Genomic DNA, 18773 nt, shown 5'->3' with positions numbered 1-18773 from the left:
GTAGCTAGGATGTCACCAGTGGCCTTGGCAGCGGTGCAGAGGGCAGAAGGCAGGTGACAGGCTGCTGAAGTGTGCGTGGACAGAGTCTAGAAGACAAAGAGGGTCTTTCAGGAAGATGTGGAAATAGTTCATCGGGGGAGTGTAGAAATATCTAGACAGCTTCGTGTGCCCTGCCCGAGACTTAGTGCAACAGCACCACAGTGATGTCACGTGACGAGGTGGGAAAGCCAGAGAAGACAACCTTGGAGGGAGATAAGGTAGGAGATGTGGATGGAGCAAAGGAGAGAGACTGGGAGTTAGACAGACTCCCCGGTAGGCAGACAGATGTCGTCATTGCTAGGCAATAAAGGTGGCGGATCTCCAAGATGGCCAGCTTCTTCCTCAGCCTTCTGACATGAGACAGAAGCCTGGCACCCTAAACCACAGTCCTGCGGGCTTTTGTCTCCCACCGGCAGACTCAACAAGTTCAAGGCCTGCTCGGGATACGTCACAGCAGTTCTGGACCCGTCAACCATCCTCCCTTTCTTCAGGCTGGCCAACCCTAAATGAGGGGAGGACGGCTCTTCAGAGGCTTTAAGACCCCCGGCCTTCAAGAAGAGGCTTCTTCACCCTCTGCGGGGGCTTTTTCTCTGTGTGCACACTGCACATGTTTCCTCATCTCCAATAAAAGCTGTTCTTCTGTCTGAGGTGCAGGAGATTTTTCGGCTGCTACCTGTTGCGCTTCAGATTTTTCCTGCCTTTTACTTTTTTTAAAGATTTATTTATTTATGTATATGAGTGCTCTACTTGGGTGTAGTGCTGCATGAGAGAAAAGAGCCTCAGAGAGAGGAGGGCATCTGATCCCATTGTAGATGGTTGAGCCATCATGTGGTTGCTGGGAATTGAACTCAGGACCTCTGGAAGAGCAGCCAGTGCTCTTAACCACTGAGCCATCTCTCCAGCCCCTGTCTTTTAGTTTTTTAACTGGCAGAGAAAATGAACCCAATCAAGACCCCTAGACTGTGTTATTTTGGGGACTCTTGTTGAATTTCTTCTGAAGACTGTACCAACTGGACACATTGGCAGAGGTACTGGACAGACACCTGCCAAGAAGAAGGTCTCTTTTTACTACAGCACCCACCAGTCAGAGCTCTGGAGCACAGCCTGGCCCAGACCCCTTGACTCCATCCATCTTACATCTGTCTTCAGACGCTTCGCGTCTTTACAAACCCTTCCATGCTAGTCACAGAAATGGGAAGCATCCGTGATTCCGTGAGCACTGCCCTGTGGACTGTTCATGCTGGCTGACCATTCTCCAAATAGGAAATGTACTTCTCTACCATCCTGTAACATGAGGGGCTGTCATTCATGGTTCTAACCTTATTTTGAACATATAGATGGCTTCTGACCTATCCTATACCTACCAGTACTTAGATAGGCATTTTGGGAGCACATGGTTGATACTCAGTTAGAATGACCTCTGAGGAGACAAGGCCTGGTGGAAGTCACACATAGGCTATGTGGTTTTTAAAGCCATTCAGCTTCCTGGAGAATCTACCTGTCTATACCCCCCCACCCCATTGAACAGGTAGGGACCACCACAAGGGGACTAAAAGCATGTAAACTCTGGGCCATTAATCTGTCATCTGTCAAAAGTGTAACGTGTGTTTTCTTTGCCCAGGTCCTTACACTTTCCCTAAGCTTTGTCACAAAACACCAGCTGAGGCCACAAAGGCCAGACTCTGACTAGGCCAGTGGAGGACTATGTGTTTAGTTTGCTACAAGCATTGCTGTAGATAATACCTCTGGCATGGCAGTTACGATAAATAATGGCCACTTTGGTCACCTCGCAAAACTTGAAAGCCACTGTGGTGGTTTGAATAAGAATGGCCCCCATAGGCTCGTATGTTTGAATGCTTAGTCATCAGGAGTGGCACTACTTGAGAAGGATGAGAAGAATTAGGAGGTGTGGCCTTGTTGGAGAGAATGTGTCAATGGGGGTGGGCTTTGAGGTTTCAAAAGTTCACACCAGGGCCAATCTCTCTCTTCAAAGTTCCTTTCAACTTTCTCTTACAGTACTTGTTGACTATCGGTCTCATGCTAGTATTCAGCCTTTGATGGAGTTTATTACCCCCTTTGGGCTTCATTCTCAAGCAACCTGACTCTGGGAAGAACCAGGCCCAGGGTGCCAGGTCCACTAATGGCCTCACAATGTCCACAGTCACTGTGTGGATCCCATTTGTTTAATAACACCAGTTCTTTACAAGATCCTGCAGATATCTGAAGTAGCACAAAATGCTAGACATCTGTCTTCATATCCTATCTATGCCCTTCACTATCTTAACTGGGGTCAGACTCACTTCAGACCAGTACACAGGCCTGTTGACCTGTTGATCATTTAAGAAGAACTGTGCCGGGTGGTGGTAGTGCACACCTTTAGACTCAGCACTTGGGAACTGGGCACAGGTGAATCTCTGAGTTCGAGGCCAGCCTGTTTTACAGAGTCCAGACAGCCAGAGCTACACAGAGAAACCCTCTCTCAAAAAACAAAACAAAATAAAGAAGAGAGAGAGAGAGAGAGAGAGAGAGAGAGAGAGAGAGAGAGAGAGAGAGAGAGAAGAAAAAGCATTTTGCTTAAGCTAATAATCCAGGGCTAACTTGGACAGTTGCGTGCTAGAGCAGGTATATTTCTTCCACCCCAAACTTGCATTTTTCTACCAACTTAATCACTGAGAGTCAGTAAGCCATCATAAGGCCAGGACATTGGGCAAGATGACTCTGGCCTCAGTGGCCCAGCAGTTCGTTGAGGAAGTCGACCATCTCTAGACCACCAAGTACAAGGCCAGGTTGTTTCTACCCAAGAAGAAAAGCTGTTAAAACCACCATTATCATTACCAAACTGTAGCCAGCTCCACTCTATAACCAACAAGTGGAGCAGTTCGGCCACTCTGCGCGGTACTGGCTCCTTTGGCTTGAGTTGACGAGGCCTGAACGGCTGGGTCTCATCTCTGCTAGTTCCATGCCTACGATGCTGACAGCCACTGTTACTGGAGGCTCTACCCGACTGTACCTCAACCTTCTAGAAGCTTCGCCTGTCTATCTACCTCTCTTGCTTGGAGGCTCCGCTCACCAACAATGGATGCTTGGATCTGCTGTTCCACTCTTTTTTGTGTATGTGAGTATTAACCAAAAAAAAAGATTTGACAATTTGCTAATGAAAAATGATATCTTTTGCTCTTTTAATTTTCATGGGGCTATGGAGAAGCTTCATTTAAATCATGCAGATAGCTTGAGGTCATGGCCAATTAAATGTAATTGAACCTCTAGAAGTCATGTGGGATAATTCACACCTCGGCCAGCAGAGGGCCCTTCAGTCCTATCAAATATCAACTGTCTCTGTCAATTACTGAGTAAGCCGGATCTTCATGAAAACAAGGAGGCCTCCATCACTGAGTTCTGTGAATCTTCTGAGCACACTGCCCAATGGCCACCACAGGCATCAGACCTCAGGACACCTTGTCTGAGCTGTTAGAACATGCTTACATCATCTATGTTATGGACACGTGCTCTGGATGCTTTTAGGATTCTCTCCCACAGGATCCTGCTTCACTGGTTAGGGAGAACATTAGGAAAACAAAACCCAGTCAATGCTTTCTAAGCTATTGCCTCAGTTTACCAAGCTGGAGAGGACCACTTACACTCATTCACTTTTCTATTCTGTGAGGACTGGCTGAGCATGTGCTTTTGGCTGGAGCGAGGGGATCTTTGGCGGTGGGAAATCCTCCCTGCCTGCAGGTGTGAAGCATCCTGGGTCTGTGTGTGAGGTGCTGCCACGCTGGAGGGGAATGGAAGGGTTCAGGTGATTGGGGGTTCACATTCTTTATTAACTAGGGGTCCATCTGAATAGTATGCAGAGACATTTTTTTCTGCACCCCCACTGTTTGAACATTCTGCTGCCAATTCCTGTCTTCTTGCGCTATCTTTTATACAATCAGAGAAGCCAGGTCAAGTTCTAGCAAGAGGCTAACTTAGTTTTGAAACTGGAAATGATAAGCAACAGAAGAGCCAAGGTATCCTAAAACTGGGAGCCTCACTGATGAAGAGGAGGTAAACTGAGGCAGGGTAGAGGCGAAGTACTAGGGGTGCTCATCCTGATGGGCAGTGTGTTGGGGAGCAGGGCAGTGCTGGTATGAACGGAACACAATGGTGCTGTTACTGTGCTTAAGGGGAGAGGTCAGGATGCAGTGGTGTTGTTTTTACACACACAGTGGTGTTGTGTTTACAATGCAGTGGTGCTGTGTTTACACATGCAGTAGTGTGTTTACACACAAAGTGGTGTTGTGTTTACACACAGTGGTGTTGTGCTTACACATGCAGTGGTACTGTGTTTACACACACAGTGGTCTTGTGTTTACACTCAGTGGTGTTGTGTTTATACACGCAGTGGTGCTATGTTGAAAGCTCCACTCCTCCCAGTCCATGCCCTTCTGTATAAGGCCTACATAAGGGCTCACTCCAGGTTGCACCGATGCTCAGGCACCTTGGGAAGAACAGAATATACACGGGCTGAGTACTCAGGCACACTTCACGCCCCAGGGCAGGGTTAACTGCAGTTAATGCCCACTCTTCCCGCCAAGTGTTTTCAGGGTGAAGAAGCATCCTTCCTTCCATGCTTGTGGTGTCTAAGCCTGACCACAGGTCACTCACTGCCCCATATACAACATCAGCAGATTCAATCCTGTACTCGGGACTTAATGTCCACATTGTGTTCTTTCACATTCTGCTGCTGACAGTACAGGGTGCCTACAGTCCGATGCTCTCTCTCTTCGGGGCCCCACTTGTCCTTGGAGGGCAGTTAAAACTAGTATTTCCATGGAGAAATCAGCCCTCTTGTTTCTTTCCTCCAGAATCCCACCAGAGCTGGAGACACAGCTACACCTACTACATGGCTCTGTGGCCCAGAGACCTTATCTTCCTTTTTCTTTTGTTCTAGATTATGACGTCCCTGACTTGGGGTGGACTTTCCCACATGGTTCCATCTGGGCTCCTTCTGGGGTGTTCTCGCCTTTGACTCTGTCCTCCCAGGATTAAATGCTGAAAGCCCACATTAGTGCAAGAAAAGACAGAGATCCCTATGGCTACCCAGATGCCCAGCACTAACAGGAATGATGAAGTGTGGCCTTGTACTGATGACATGGCATTCTGAGTCCCGGACCACAGCACACGCACACTGTGGGATGCTGGGTTCCGACTGTATGTGCGTGGAGAAGAATACGGTGAACTCTCCACACATGCTGCTTAAACCTGCCATTGGCTTAAAACTGCTATAAACAAAGGACGTGTGCAGGAAAAGGTTTGGGTATCCCCCTGCACCCCTCAATCTGAAACCACCTTTATCACTCTGTGGAAGGCATCCTTGGCCTTCATACAGACACCCTTTAAGGATTTATGTTCAGTGTCCAGGCCCCTTATATAGGCCTTATACAGAGAGAGAGAGAGAGAGAGAGAGAGAGAGAGAGAGAGAGAGAGAGAGAGAGAGAGAGAGAGAGAATGTATATATATGTGCACGTGGTGCCAGAGATCAATCTTAGATGTCATTCTCTGGGAACCATCCTCTTGGTTTTTTGAGACATGGCTTCTCACTGGGACCTGGGGCTCACTGATGAGGCTAGGCTGGGATGGCTGGGGAGTCCCAGGGATCCTCCTGTTTCCACCTCCCCAGCCCTGGGATGACCACAGTGGGCTTTTCATGTGGGTGCTTGGGTTGGCACTTAAGTCCTCCTAATACTTGGCGATCCCTTTACTGACCGAGCCATCTTCCCAGTCACCCACCTCTTTTCATTTAGTCAGCTCTGTTCTGAGGCCATGTGTGGCCTGTGTCATGTACATCACATTCTTCACAGATCTATGTTAGCAATACCACCACAAACAACAGCAGTGTCCTGGTCTTATACATCAGAGTCCTTGTCCCCAGGAGCTATGGAGCAGGGCTGTCCAGGTCCTCTTGGGACTGTGTCACGAGCCTTGGACAACAGCACATCTGGGCAGAGTCCTTTCCTGGGGGAGAAACTGAGCACCAAAGCGCTGTGCTTCCTTTGTTTCTGGCTGCAGGCTAGTGTGGCTGCAGGCCCTAGACCTGACACCCCCACCCCTACCCCGCACCCCCAGCTAAGCAGTCTCCGTAGCCATCTTCTCCTAGGACCTCCCTCTCGTGCTGGCCCTTGGCTGGGTTACTGAGTAGAAGCGGGGAGGAGAGAGCCACAGGCCAGCAGGGAAGAGCCAGCACCTCCCCAGAGTTCAGGTGCAGGCTGGTGAGTTCTGTTTGGCTTGCACCGATTTCCTGTGAGTCTCTGTGGAGCATCCTGAAGGGTCAAGGTCTTTCTAACGGGGAGAGAGGAGAGTCAGGGATAAGCAAGTGACTTAGGAAGATGGGGATCCTATGGCTTTGAAGTCAGGCCTGCGCTTAAGTTTAGATTCCAGCCCTGTAGTTCTTCTTAGCCTCAGTTTTCCTATCTGTAGCATGGAGGCATTATTGGATTTGGGCACCATTAAAAAGAACAATTTGTATAACTCCTTAGGGTGTGCCTCACTTTTGGTTAGATGTCTCCAAAAGTCCTTTGAGCATCCCAGCCTCTGATTTATTATCATAAGGATCCAAAGAGACTGTGGATTCCTGGGAAATGGCCTTTCTGCCCATGCACACTTGTTCAGTGTTCATCGTACACCAAATCAGCCCATGTTTCTTTCATTCTTTCTATCTGCTTAAAAACGGAAATGTGTTGTCTTATATTCTGGGGGCTGCAAGGCTGAGATCAAAGGATCTGCAGAGTTGGGTGTGCCTTAGGGCTTCCCTATGTCTCCTTCCTCACTTCCATCCTCTTGGGGTTTTTTTTGTTGTTGTTCCCTGAAGATAAATGTTCTTCCCATGTCTCCCCACCTTCTAGTCTTCTCTCTTGGTGTCTTAACTCTCCCTGTCTACACCAGGAGCTGGAGGGGCCGTGAAAGTATTCCAAATGTTTAATTGATCAGATGAGTAATTTCTAATATTTCCTAAAGGTAATACCTTCTTGTCTTCATCTTACCCCAACTGGACAGAGAACCTGAAGTAACTGTTGTTCCCATTTATACTGAACACGTCTTAAAGGAGACCCCTCCCCGGCCACTCTGTGTAAAACACAAGACTCCTTCAGGAGCAGTGGCCACAAAATGGACTTGAATCTGTGTGAAGCAAACCAGAGGCTTGTTTTCCCACCCTGTTTTCAGGGTGGTGAGGAAGACTGAGCGCCCCCACCTGGCCGCAAGAGCAAACGCAGGTTCCTAGCAGTTGCAGCTTCTCCCCAAAGATTAATCCAGGCAGAGGGATTAGTCTCAAGAGGCATGATGGGTAATAAGACCCTTCTGTATTCATCTCCAGCAAATCTCACAGAGCCAGCCTTGCTGCCCTTGAGCCCATGGCCTGGGTCCTACATTTGACAGTGAGCCACACCCTCCAGCTTCCTGGGGTCCTAGTGAGCCACACCCTCCAGCTTCCTGGGGTCCTAGTGAGCCACACCCTCCAGCTTCCTGGGGTCCTAGTGAGCCACACCCTCCAGCTTCCTGGGGTCCTAGTGAGCCACACCCTCCAGCTTCCTGGGGTCCTAGTGAGCCTCACTCTCCAGCTTCCTGGGGTCCTAGTGAGCCTCACCCTCCAGCTTCCTGGGGTCCTAGTGAGCCACACCCTCCAGCTTCCTGGGGTCCTAGTGAGCCACACCCTCCAGCTTCCTGGGGTCCTAGTGAGCCACACTCTCCTGCTTCCTGGGGTCCTAGTGAGCCACACCCTCCAGCTTCCTGGGGTCCTAGTGAGCCACACCCTCCAGCTTCCTGCCCTTGACTCACCTAAGCAAGCTCCCAATCCTGCCTTCCTCTGGTTAATTAAATGCAGATAACTGCTATGTCAGTCATGCTGGAGCACAGTGGCCTCTTGGAGCAGTCTTAATTGAATGACTTCCACTCCTGAGACTTCTGGGTCTTTCATTAATCAGCTACATACACAACAAAGGTGATGCTTAATGAGGTGTGTGTCAGGCTCCCGACACCAAGGGGCCTAGGTGGATGATGTGCCGGTCTACATTTTAATAGCCTGACGTCTAGCATTTCCTGTCCACATAATGTCGGGTTGTGATTACTCTAGTAAGTGCAAGGATTCCTTATCTGTTATCAAGACAAGAGCTCTCACTTTCCTAGAAGGAGAACACAAGACTCAGGTCACTGGCTATTCTCAGAGTCACACCAGGAGCTGTGTGTGGAGTGGAGAAACCCAGGCACAAACTGTGTTTATTACTCAGGTTATGAACCATGGAGGCTCCGGGTGGACTTTGGGGGGTCACACAGCAGCACTATGACCCCAGAAAATTATTCCCTCATTTTGTACCTCTGTTTTCTTATTGGTGATGGAGGTAGTAGCAGTGTTGTGAGAAGGGAATACTGTTACAGTTTTATTTCTGTTGCTGTGATAAAATATCACAGCATATTTTATCATATAATCATATCATAAAATATCATATAAAAGCATCATTCAGTGGGGTGTTGGGGCTTAGCTCAGTAGTAGAGTGCTTACTTAGCAAGCTCAAGGCCATGGGTTTGGACTTCAGCTCTGGGGGTGGGGTGGGGAACAAAATGTAGGAAGGGTCTGATTGGCTTACACTTCTAGGCTACAGTCTATCATAGCAGGAAATCAAGGCAGAAACTTCAAACAGCTAGTCATATCACATCCACAGTCAAGAGCAAAGGGAATGAATGTCTCTTGCTTGCTTGCTGGCTTATGTTCAGCTTGATTTCTTTATTCTTACACAGTTCAGGAGCCCCTGCCTAGGAAACGGTGCTGCCCACAATGGACGACGGTATCTTTCTACATCAATTAGCAACCAAGACAATCCTCACAGAGCAACCTGATCTAGGTCATTCCTCTTTGAGACTCTCCCCAGGTGATTCTAGGTTGTGTCAAGTTGACAGTTAAAACTAACCAGCACACATACACAGCAACGTACACAAGAGTGTTGTTTGGATGGGAGCTCCACCTCAAGCCCTGGCACCCTGGCATCCCTATACCTAAAGAGTCTGGAATGTTTGGAAGGAGTCTGGTGGAAGATCCACCTTGGCTCCCCTCCCCATCTCCTCCCCAAACCTGCTCCTTTAAAGCCTGCCAAACACAGCTCCTCCTCCAGGGAGTGGTCTTGAACCACTTGGGGATATATAAGCGGCATCCCAGAAAACAGACTCGTGGTTCTTCCAGTCTCGAGTCCCCATCTCCTCTCTGCAGGCTGGGGAATCGCCTGGGAGCGCTTTACCCATTAAACCTGGGTTTTCCAATTTGGTCTGATCCTGTTTGTTGCGATGGCCTTCAGGAGGCCTAAAACTTATCAAGTGTCTGCTGGGAGAATGCTGATGCTCACAATTCATGTGTAAGGAAGACTGGCATCCAGGATATACAAACAGTTCTAACAAACCAAGAAGCCAGAATGGAAGGTAAGCAGCGAGGGAGCCGGGAGATGACTTAGACGGTAAGGCGCTTGCTGAATAAGCATGAAGACCCTAGCTTGATGCCCAGTGAGCTGGGCATTGGTGTGTGCTTCTCATTCCGGGGCTGGGGAAACAGAGACGGCCAGATCTCTAGCGCTTGCTGGCCAGCTAGCCCAGCTTGCTTGGTGAGTCCAGACCAGTGAGTGACCCTGTCTCCTCAAATGAGGTGGATGGTATCTGAAGAATGACATCCAAGGTTGACCTCTGGCTGTCACGTGTATTCTTACACACCTGCATGCTGACCTCCACTCACACAAGTGCATCCCACACAGGCAAACGTAAACACACACCCACTCACCCATCTATCCACACAGAGTAGGCAAGGCCCTGAAGAGAGATTTCGCAGGAGGAGTCAGTCACCGGAGCGGAGCACATCCGATAGGCGTCCTGTGGCGGGAAGCGTGGTGCTGTAGGGTCCCTTTGTGACAAGCATGGAAGAAGGGGAGAGTGACACCCCTAAGAGCCCGATGGCGAGAGGTGGTTGAGGGAACAAAGCCCACTCCTGACTTCACTCACTTGAGATTCCTAGCAGGGGCCCACTTCTGTGTTTCATTGACACTACCACCCCCATTTTTTTTTAATAGTTCTGAAAGGCAGGTTTGGCCCAGCGCGCAGTCTGGATAGTGTGTGTAGCCACATTGGTTTCTGTAGCCAAAGCTGACATTCTAACAACTAAAGGTAGGTTGAGTGCCTGGGGGATGACCTCAAGGTCCTCAGCCAAGTCACAATTACATCTTATAAAATCTTCATATTATCTATTAAAGATTCCTGTCAGAGGTATTTAAGATTCATTCCTTTTGGTGATGGGACCCAAAGGGGTTGTTAGGAACTTAGCAAAGGTCACAGGGCTGGTAGAGCAGTTGGTCCTATGAGATGCTGTCCACGGCCCCATATCATTCTGGTCTGTCAGCCGCCTGTGCGGGGCTTAGCTCTCCACGGGTTCCTCCTTTAGACTCGCTGGAAGAGCCAGCACTCAAGAGAGTAATGGAGCCCCGTAATTTATACCACATGAGAAACAATACAAGCACAGGTCTGACGCTGGTGAGCTGAGGACGTCAAACGTGGGTTTGATTTTCCAGGAGACACACAGGCATGTCAGGAAGGAACCCTGTGGCTGCGGGAGTCTGGTCCAGGCAGCACAGTAGGGTGTTTATGCTGCAAAGCAGCTGTTTCTAACTGTGGGATGCTCAGCCAGATGTGAGCAAGAGTTAATTTATGGAGAGACGAAATGGGAGTTGGACACAAATGCGTCTGCTGGTCTAGGGAAATGGCCTGCAGGATGCGAGCATCACTTGGAACAGGGAAGGGGCGCCACAGCACATACCTTGAAGACCAAGTGGAGCATCATCTGCAGGCCGCTCTTGCCGGGGTACTTCCCGGCGATGTTTGAGGCAGACAGGTTGAAGAGGTTAGCTCCCGTTTCTGTGCAGATGGCATGGACCAGCATTTTCTTCCCTACCCCGGAAGGCCCGACCAACAGCAACGACTTCACCCAGGGAGCTTTTTCGTGCACTTCTGCGGACCCTGGAAAAGGCAGAGGCCAATGCTGGTGAACGCTGCTAAGAAAACCAGAGGTCCTTATTACGCTAGGGTGCCTCAGGCCGTGACGCATTGTACGAAGGGTCTCTGTGGCCATGATGAATACACGGAAATCATGTCAAGCCCAAGGCTCACCTTCTGCCCCAGTGGGCTCTGGGCCGTCTGGGGTCCTCCAGGCCAGCGTTTCTTCCCTGGTCCTGCATTTTTCCAAACTCACAATTTTACAGAGCATTCCTGTAATAGCTTTTTGTGTGTGTGATAGTTGTGGGGTTTCTTGGTCAAGGGCTTCACTAAATCCTCTGACAGCGTGGGAAAGGAACACAGAGAGACAATGAGGTTGGCTGAGACATGTTCATTTCTACTCCATATTGAAGTGTATGAGACAGAGTGAAGGCCAATGGCCAGAGGATAAAGCCTTGGAGGTGCTTCTCCTGAGCTGGCCCCAGACTGTCAGGAGCAAAGGTCACCTGGCACTTGGCAGTAAAGCAACTTGGATTATCATTGTTCCTGCCTCCTGTCTTCATCCACACAGTCTATACCTCAGGGCAGGTGTTCGCCAGCATGGGGGTTGGGAGGGGGCAGAGCAGAGTGGGCGGGCACTCAGTAGGTACAAAGTACAGAGAATTCAGTGCTGGTTGGTGTGGTGAGTGGATCAGCTGTCCTTGGGGGGTTCTGGTTTGGGTGACTCTGGGTGCCTATGTCTTGGCCGTTAATATGTGAATGTAATGATAATAATATTAATAATAAAATCTGAGACAGGATCTTACCCTATAGCCCAGGCTAGTCCAATCCTTTCCCTCTGCCTTTTTTTTTCCCCAGAATTTTTAAGGCTGCTTTAAAGTAGCAAGGACGGGGACTTGGGACCCCATAGTCACTAGGTTCCAAGACAGCCAGGGCTCTGTAGAGAGGCCCTGTCGAAACAAAGCAAAACAAAAAAACCCAGAAGAGCTAATGATGTTCAACATGGAAAGTATAGGAAAAGACAGTGCAGAAAATTATTCAAAATACTGACTGCCTCCCCTGCACTTCCTTCTGCCTATGTGAACAAGCCACTGAGGAAATGTAAACAGACTGGAAAGGCAGCTGGGACATGCTCACAAAGCGGCAGGACAAGCTGCCTGGAGCCATTCAAGGGTCAGGCCTGCATTGTGTCCTGGGAGGGATTGTGGTCCCTGAGGGCATCTGGACTGAAGTACCCCTGGCTGCTGGTGGGAGTGCTTTGGGCCTCTTCCTAGACTTCCTGGCTTATCAGGGCTGCTTCTTTACTGGCCTGGGAGGAAAGTTCCAGCACCTGGCTGACATCTTTGGAGGTCAAAGGACAACTTAGAGAAGCAGGTTCTCTCCTTCCATGTAGGTCCTGGGGACTGAACTCAGGTCACCAGGCTTCACTTGCTGAGTGATCTCAGGACCCTAGTGGTGTCTCAAGGGTCAGGCAAAGTTGTAGGCACCAGCACAGGCCAGAGGTGGTGGATCATCTGGAGCTGGAATTGCGGCTGTGGTGCTGCCAGATGTTTGTGCTGGGAAAAGAACTCAGGACCTCCTCCTCCTCCTCCTCCTCCTCCTCCTCCTCCTCCTCCTCCTCCTCCTCCTCTTCCTCCAGATTCAGGTGGGGCGGGGGGAGGGGCAGAGTGGTTGTTGATGCGGTGGGGGAATCCTTAGGGGCATGGGGAGGCTGCTGCCAGATCTCTGGGGCTTTGGTGGGTGGAGGCGGGGCACGGGATGTGTTCCTGGGGACAAGGTTCTAAGAGCAAGGCTGTCCAGCCAGGAGCCCAGATACTCCCATGCTCCTCCAGGTGAAGGCGATTCCCTTGGGAGCTCCCCCTCTGCCTTTCTAATGCTAGGACCACGGCCAGGTACCATCATGCCTGGCTCAATACAATTTGTCCCTTCTTTTCCTTTCAGGTATGACTGAAAAGATACAGGGAATTGTGTGAAAATCAGGAAATTTGTCATTCTCCGCATTCTTTCAGGTGACATAAACAAGGGCGCGTTGTTTGTGGCTAGGGGAGTCATAGCAACAGGACACATGGGGGAGGTACAGTTGTTTTGGTGCTGTTCCTCTTTGGTTCATACTTGGATATGGGAGGAAGCTCCGGGCATGGCCCTGGCAAACCCTGGGTGCTCCTGTGGCTAAGCAGAGTGGGTTTTAAATGTGGAAATGTCTTGAGATGTGCTGCTAGAGTTTATGGTCAGGAGGGAACTGAGCCCTGGGAAGGTGAACCTGCAGTGGGAAGGTAGGATGCGACTGAGCCTTAGGCGTGGTGTTGTTTGTTTCTGCTCTTTTTGGTCTCTTTTGGGGGGCCCGCCACCCAGCTCCCAAATAAATTCACACAGAGGCTTATTATTAATTACGAATGCATGGCCTTAGCTTGGCTTAGTTTCTATCCAGCTTTTCTTAACTTTTTCTTGTCTACCTTTTGCCTCTGGGCTTTTCCCGTTCTCTTACTTCTATAAATCTTACTCTTACTCCGTGGCTGGCTGTGTAGCTGGGTGGCTGGCCCCTGGAGTCCTTCTCTTTCTCTGGCTGCTAGTCTCCCTCTTCCCACATTTCTCCCTCTATACATTCTCTCTGCCTGCCAGCCCCACCTGTCCTTTCTCCTGCCTTGCTATTGGCCAGTTCTTTATTAGACGTCAGGTGTTTCACACAGGCACAGTCACACAGTTTCACAGCGTTAAACAAATGCAACATGAACACAAGTCACACCCCTTCAAATATTCTACTACACAGGTAGTAGAATATTTGTCTGCAATGGGAGGCAAAGGGAGCTTGGACCTCAAGATCCACAGATGGTGGATAAGCTAAAGCTAAGCTGGGGGCCTCAGCTGGCCTCTGGGAGAAGGGGACATATATGCTGCTGGACTTTGGAGGAGAGCAGCCCAGGAGCAGTGTGTGAGAAAAATCCCAGGGATGGAGGCACAGTGACCAATCAGGTAGGTCTCCAGGAAGCTGCGTGCATTTTGATTGGTGAAGTGGCAGGAAAGACAGGGACAGAGCAGGTGGGGAGACAGGGGACAGTTTTTGGGTGTCTGAAAGGAGCATGGGAATTGTAGGCTTGCCAAGGGTGCTGGCTGGGGTGAGGGGTGGGAGAATCTAGAAAGGGGTCGAGGGATAGGGTGGGGGGAGGCAGTGTGGAATCTGGGGAAGGGACAGGAGACTTGGGGAAGATGTGCCAGATGTGCATACAAGATGTCGCTTTTTGAGGAAGGGATCACCCAGACCACTCAGAGGTGAAGAGGGTAGTCCAGGGAAGGTCCCTGTGGTTGGAGGGCAGCTAATCCAGGGAGACAGGGGGCCTCACGGGTCTGGTGACTGCAGCTCTTCCTGACATGCTCTTGGAGTGGCTTAGAGATTCAGGACACTTCTAGCTTTGGGTATGGGGCCTGTCTGAGGTCTGAAGGACTACAGAGTAACAAGAGGGCTGCTGTTCAAGGCCCAGACCCCATTTCTGCCATCTGGAGATGGAAGTCTCTGGAGGGTAGGGTGCAGGAGGGTATGTGACCATAGGAACAAACCCAGATCTACCCAGCAAAGCACCCTTCCCAGCACCCTCAGCCTCTTCTATGGATCTTCCAGGACCTGATTAGACGCATCCTGGGCTTTCTCTTATACCCTGAGGGGTCTATAGAGCCTCAACCCTAGTCCTGTCACTTAGGATGGGCTCTGTTTCATGACCAGATGTGTAAAGTGGCCTCTGTGGGCTTCTGCCAGTGGCTGCCACTGAAGTGCCCTGAACAATCAGTGCCCCCTAAGGCCTTGCCTCCTTCCTTCTGTGGCAGGACACCACTTTCCACAGGAAGTTTCTCCTGTGGCTGTGGGGGGGCAAGTGGCAGCTTTGGGAATTGTGCCAGACGCAGCCAGCAGCATCTCCCCGGGCTGCTCTTACGTGCAGCTGGAGGTGACGCAGGCAATTTAGATGAAACACCCTGAAGGCATGTCTGTGCACACAGCTCATCTGCCCTACGTGGGTCTGCATTCTTGACAGGTGACATAAAACTCTCTCAGGAGAACAAGCTCTCCAGCTGACTCTGCGGCCAGGAGGGCTTGGCAGCTGCTGCTGATAGCTGGGGTGGGAGGTGCAGTGGGGTGGGGTGGGGGGTGGGAGAGTCCTCCATGACAAAGGAATGAGGGAGGTAGAGGGGGCAGGCTGCCTCCTGAAGGAAGGCTTTTGGAGCAGAACAGAAAACCATGCATCCCGGGAACCTGCAAACCAAGGGAACAGATGTAGCACCCTTGGGCAGGAGGAGTTCCTTGTAAACTACTGGCTCCTCGTGTTTTCTGTCTCCAAGCAGGTTACAATAAGGTGTGAGGCTCAGTGTACTTTAAAAGTTGGCCCTGTGAATGTTACATATTGTTAGTTGACATTCAATCATGTGCTCCAATATGTTATATCTGTATGAGATACAATATGAAATATAGTACCTGTATATTTATATTGCCCTCAAATTGCATTTACTACTGGTGATGGAATGCCAGGAGAGGATGTAAGTCTTGTCAGCAGACTGAAGTTCTGAAGTCAGAGTGGGAAAGTTACTGAAGCAGGTGAAATGAGCAGAATTTCTAGTTTCAGAGCTGTGGGCACTGGTTGGGGCGCTGTCCTTCCCCAGGGGGAAGGAAGACTGACTCCATGCCTTCCTGCATCCCTAGGCACATCCTAGAGCCATGTCTGAAGAACCGTGATGGAATTCTTTCAGTGGTGAGAAAGGACGTAGGGGGAGATCAGGAGCGCCTCGGGGAAAGGCTTAGTACACAGGAAAGACCTAGCCATAGGAGGTCGCAAGTGAAGGCACACTGCCACCTTAGCCCTTGGGCTCAGCTGGCTGACTTCACAGAGGCCACCTCTCTCCAGTGGATTGCCGTAACACAAACGGGACCCAAAGATGGCACAGAAGCCACTCTTCCCAGCATGCCCTTCTCTGGTGGGCTTGTACTGTGGAAGCGAGACAAGGCTTCATAGTCTCAGGCAGGATGGCGAAAAGTCCTTTTGGGGTCAAACAGGAAATACCATCAAAGCAAGAAGGGAGGCTGCTGCCTCAGCTTGTGGGAATGGCCAATCCTTACCCAAAGGCAAGATCCCATACAGCGTGATGAGCTGTCTGACGTCCAGGAGGGAGGGCATGGGCTCTATGGCTACCTGGCGCAGAGTGGTCCCCAGGTAGCTGTACTCACCTGGGGAGGAAGGAAATCTGCATGAGTGAATGGGGAACCAAACTGGTCTGAAAAATGAAGCCTCAGAGGACACAAATGCAACATGACAGAGCCATCATGGGGGCTGTCCTAGTCAACACTGAACTAGTAACCTGACACAGTGCAGAGTCATCTGAGTCATCTGAAAGCCTTGATCAAGGGAACTGCCCAGATTAGCTTGACCTGTGAGCTTGTCTATGGGGGGACTGTCTAGATTATTAATTGGTATAGGAAGGCTCGGCCCACAGTGGGCGGCTCCATCCCTATGCAGCTGGTTTGGGGCTGTGTAAGAAAACTAGCTAAGCACACATGAGTAAGTAAGCGAACAAAAGCCAGAAGAGTGAGGCCGCAAGAAGTCTTCTCCAGGAGTGGTTCCCCTTTTGAGTTCCTGCCCTGACTTCTGTCAATGGTGACCTGTGACCTGGAAGTGTAAACCAAACAATCTCTTTCCTCCCCAAGTTACTGTGGTCAGAGGATTTTTATCACAGCTACTGAATGAACCCAGGACATCTTCTCTTAGATAAGGTTTGAAGAGAAACCAGGCAAGTAAGCATAGCTACACCAGAAGTAATAAAAGGTGAATTATATTAACAGTTAGAATAATCTCACACAGAATAAATCCTGGCTGCTTAGCATGCACAGGCCCCGGATTTGATCCTCAGTATTGTCATTCATGGTCACCATATAGAGAAAAAAAAGTACTGGGTTGTGTGGTGAGCTAAAGTTTTGAGTGACATACAAAGACGCTAAAATGCGGCAGGTTTTACTTTCAACGCTAAGAGATTATTTCTTAAATTGGCACAAAGTTCCACAATAAATTATTTAAGATCCATGTGGAATGTGTGCCCGAGCAGTACACTGTGAAAGGAAGGGTCTGAGTCTAATTTAGGATAAATAGAAACATCTCCTGTTGAGGGTAATATTAATTTACATTTTTATCATCTTTAAAGGGTTACCAAAGGAATAATACAGAAATAAATCTCTACAGGTTTAATTAAAGATATCAAAGGGCTTAATTGTAACTAGCCATAAATCTGAAGTGTTATTTTCTAACTCATTTAGATAAGGTCACCAAGAAAATTAGTTTGGCTGTCTCCATTAGTCACAAGGATGGACCTTTATGTACCGCTATGACTCCTGTGATCTGTTTCTGAACCCACGGTGAAAATACTCACAGAGTGAGGCAGGGCATTTGACTGTGCCCCCCAGATGCTTTTTTTTCCTACTTCAGGGGCTCACCGACGCTGGGATGTGTGTGTGTGTGTGTGTGTGTGTGTGTGTGTGTGTGTGTGTGTGTGTGAGAGAGAGAGAGAGAGAGAGAGAGAGAAGAGAGAGAGACAGAGACACACAGAGAGAGACAGAGAGAGACACAGAGAGAGAGAGGAGGCAACGTACACACTCCTGTATGTGAAATGTCAAAGACACCCAAAGCCTATAGCATTTCCAAACGTGTGGAAAATTAGAGCGACAGTCGAGAGACGGACTGCCGTCTCGTGCAGGGCAGCCTTCCAAATCCTCGGCATTAAAGAAAGAAGTCCTTGGCAAGGACGAGGGTATTGGATGGCGGAATGAGTGATAGTGGACACTTCCATTACAGATCCAGAGACTCCTGCGCTTTAACAAGCAGGTAATAAATAGCAGAATGGTTAATTTAGCCTCTACCAGAAGGGAAAGAGACCTTGTAGTAACCGTTAAATCTAGTGCTTGCTGCCAGCAAACACGACATTAGGGGGGCTATGAAAGTGACCTCAATTTTCTTGCTTATGTAAATCCATATTAATATCCAGGCGGACCATATTTTCTGGAACCTAGCAGATTTTATTTAAACAAATTATATTAAATTAAATTAGTGGGTGTTGGTTCTGATAGAGAGAAGGGTCCAACTAGCCCGGGCTGTTTGCCAAGTTATGAGCCTCACTCTGAAAGCATGTCTCTGTGTTTTACCACTGCCCAGAATGGAGCCATTATTCCTTCCCATCTACAAGAGTCAGAGCTCAGAAAGTTCTGGATCCCCTGCACAAGCACCAGATCTTCCAGAAGGGAGAGAAAAGGAGAAAGCCAGAAGAAAGGGTATTTGAGGTAGAGGACGTGAAATGGGGATAGAAATGCAGGGCAAGTGAAAGAGAAGAAACAGAACGCACCGAGGGCTGAACTGAGTTCTGTAAGGAGCGTCCATGAAGATGCTTTTAGATAACAGGACCACCAGGTGGCCTGAAAATGAGCAGGATTCCTGGCCTTATGGGAATGGGAAAACTGGATACAGAGAAAGACAGACCTGGAGGGAGGACAGGACCCCTAGATGAGGGTATGGAAGGGGTAAAGCATCCACACACTGGAAGCAGGGGAGAAGCGCAGAGTGCTCTCCTCACAGCCGCAGAAGGAACCCACCCTGCCTCGTCTCAACCTCAGACTTCCAGTCTGCAGAACTGTGAATCGATCAGTTTCTATGGTTTAAACCACCAGGCTTGTGGTTCCCGTTAAGACAGCCGTAACACGCAGGTGCCGAGTGAGC

At 49.5% G+C, this 18773-nt stretch overlaps 1 protein-coding gene across 3 annotated transcripts in view; it reads right to left on the bottom strand.

The window, feature by feature from the left end:
- Nucleotides 1-18773, bottom strand: part of Iqca1 (IQ motif containing with AAA domain 1) — a 131831-nt gene that overhangs the window by 24789 nt on the left and 88269 nt on the right. For 2 of the 3 annotated variants that reach the window (XM_052750458.1, XM_052750456.1), the window contains 2 exons: nt 16136-16243; nt 10862-11061 (listed from right to left, as the gene is read on the bottom strand). In XM_052750458.1, coding sequence (XP_052606418.1) covers nt 10862-11061; nt 16136-16243 — 308 coding nt within the window. The remainder of the gene's footprint in view (nt 1-10861; nt 11062-16135; nt 16244-18773) is intronic. The other variant, XM_052750457.1, reaches the window with a different exon arrangement.

This window comes from Peromyscus californicus, unplaced genomic scaffold (genome assembly GCF_007827085.1).
Source record: "Peromyscus californicus insignis strain IS unplaced genomic scaffold, ASM782708v3 Scaffold_21__1_contigs__length_65335640, whole genome shotgun sequence".
Lineage (NCBI taxonomy): Eukaryota > Metazoa > Chordata > Mammalia > Rodentia > Cricetidae > Peromyscus > Peromyscus californicus.
Note: the sequence above shows the minus strand (reverse complement) of the source record. Positions and strands in the feature narration are given on the sequence as shown.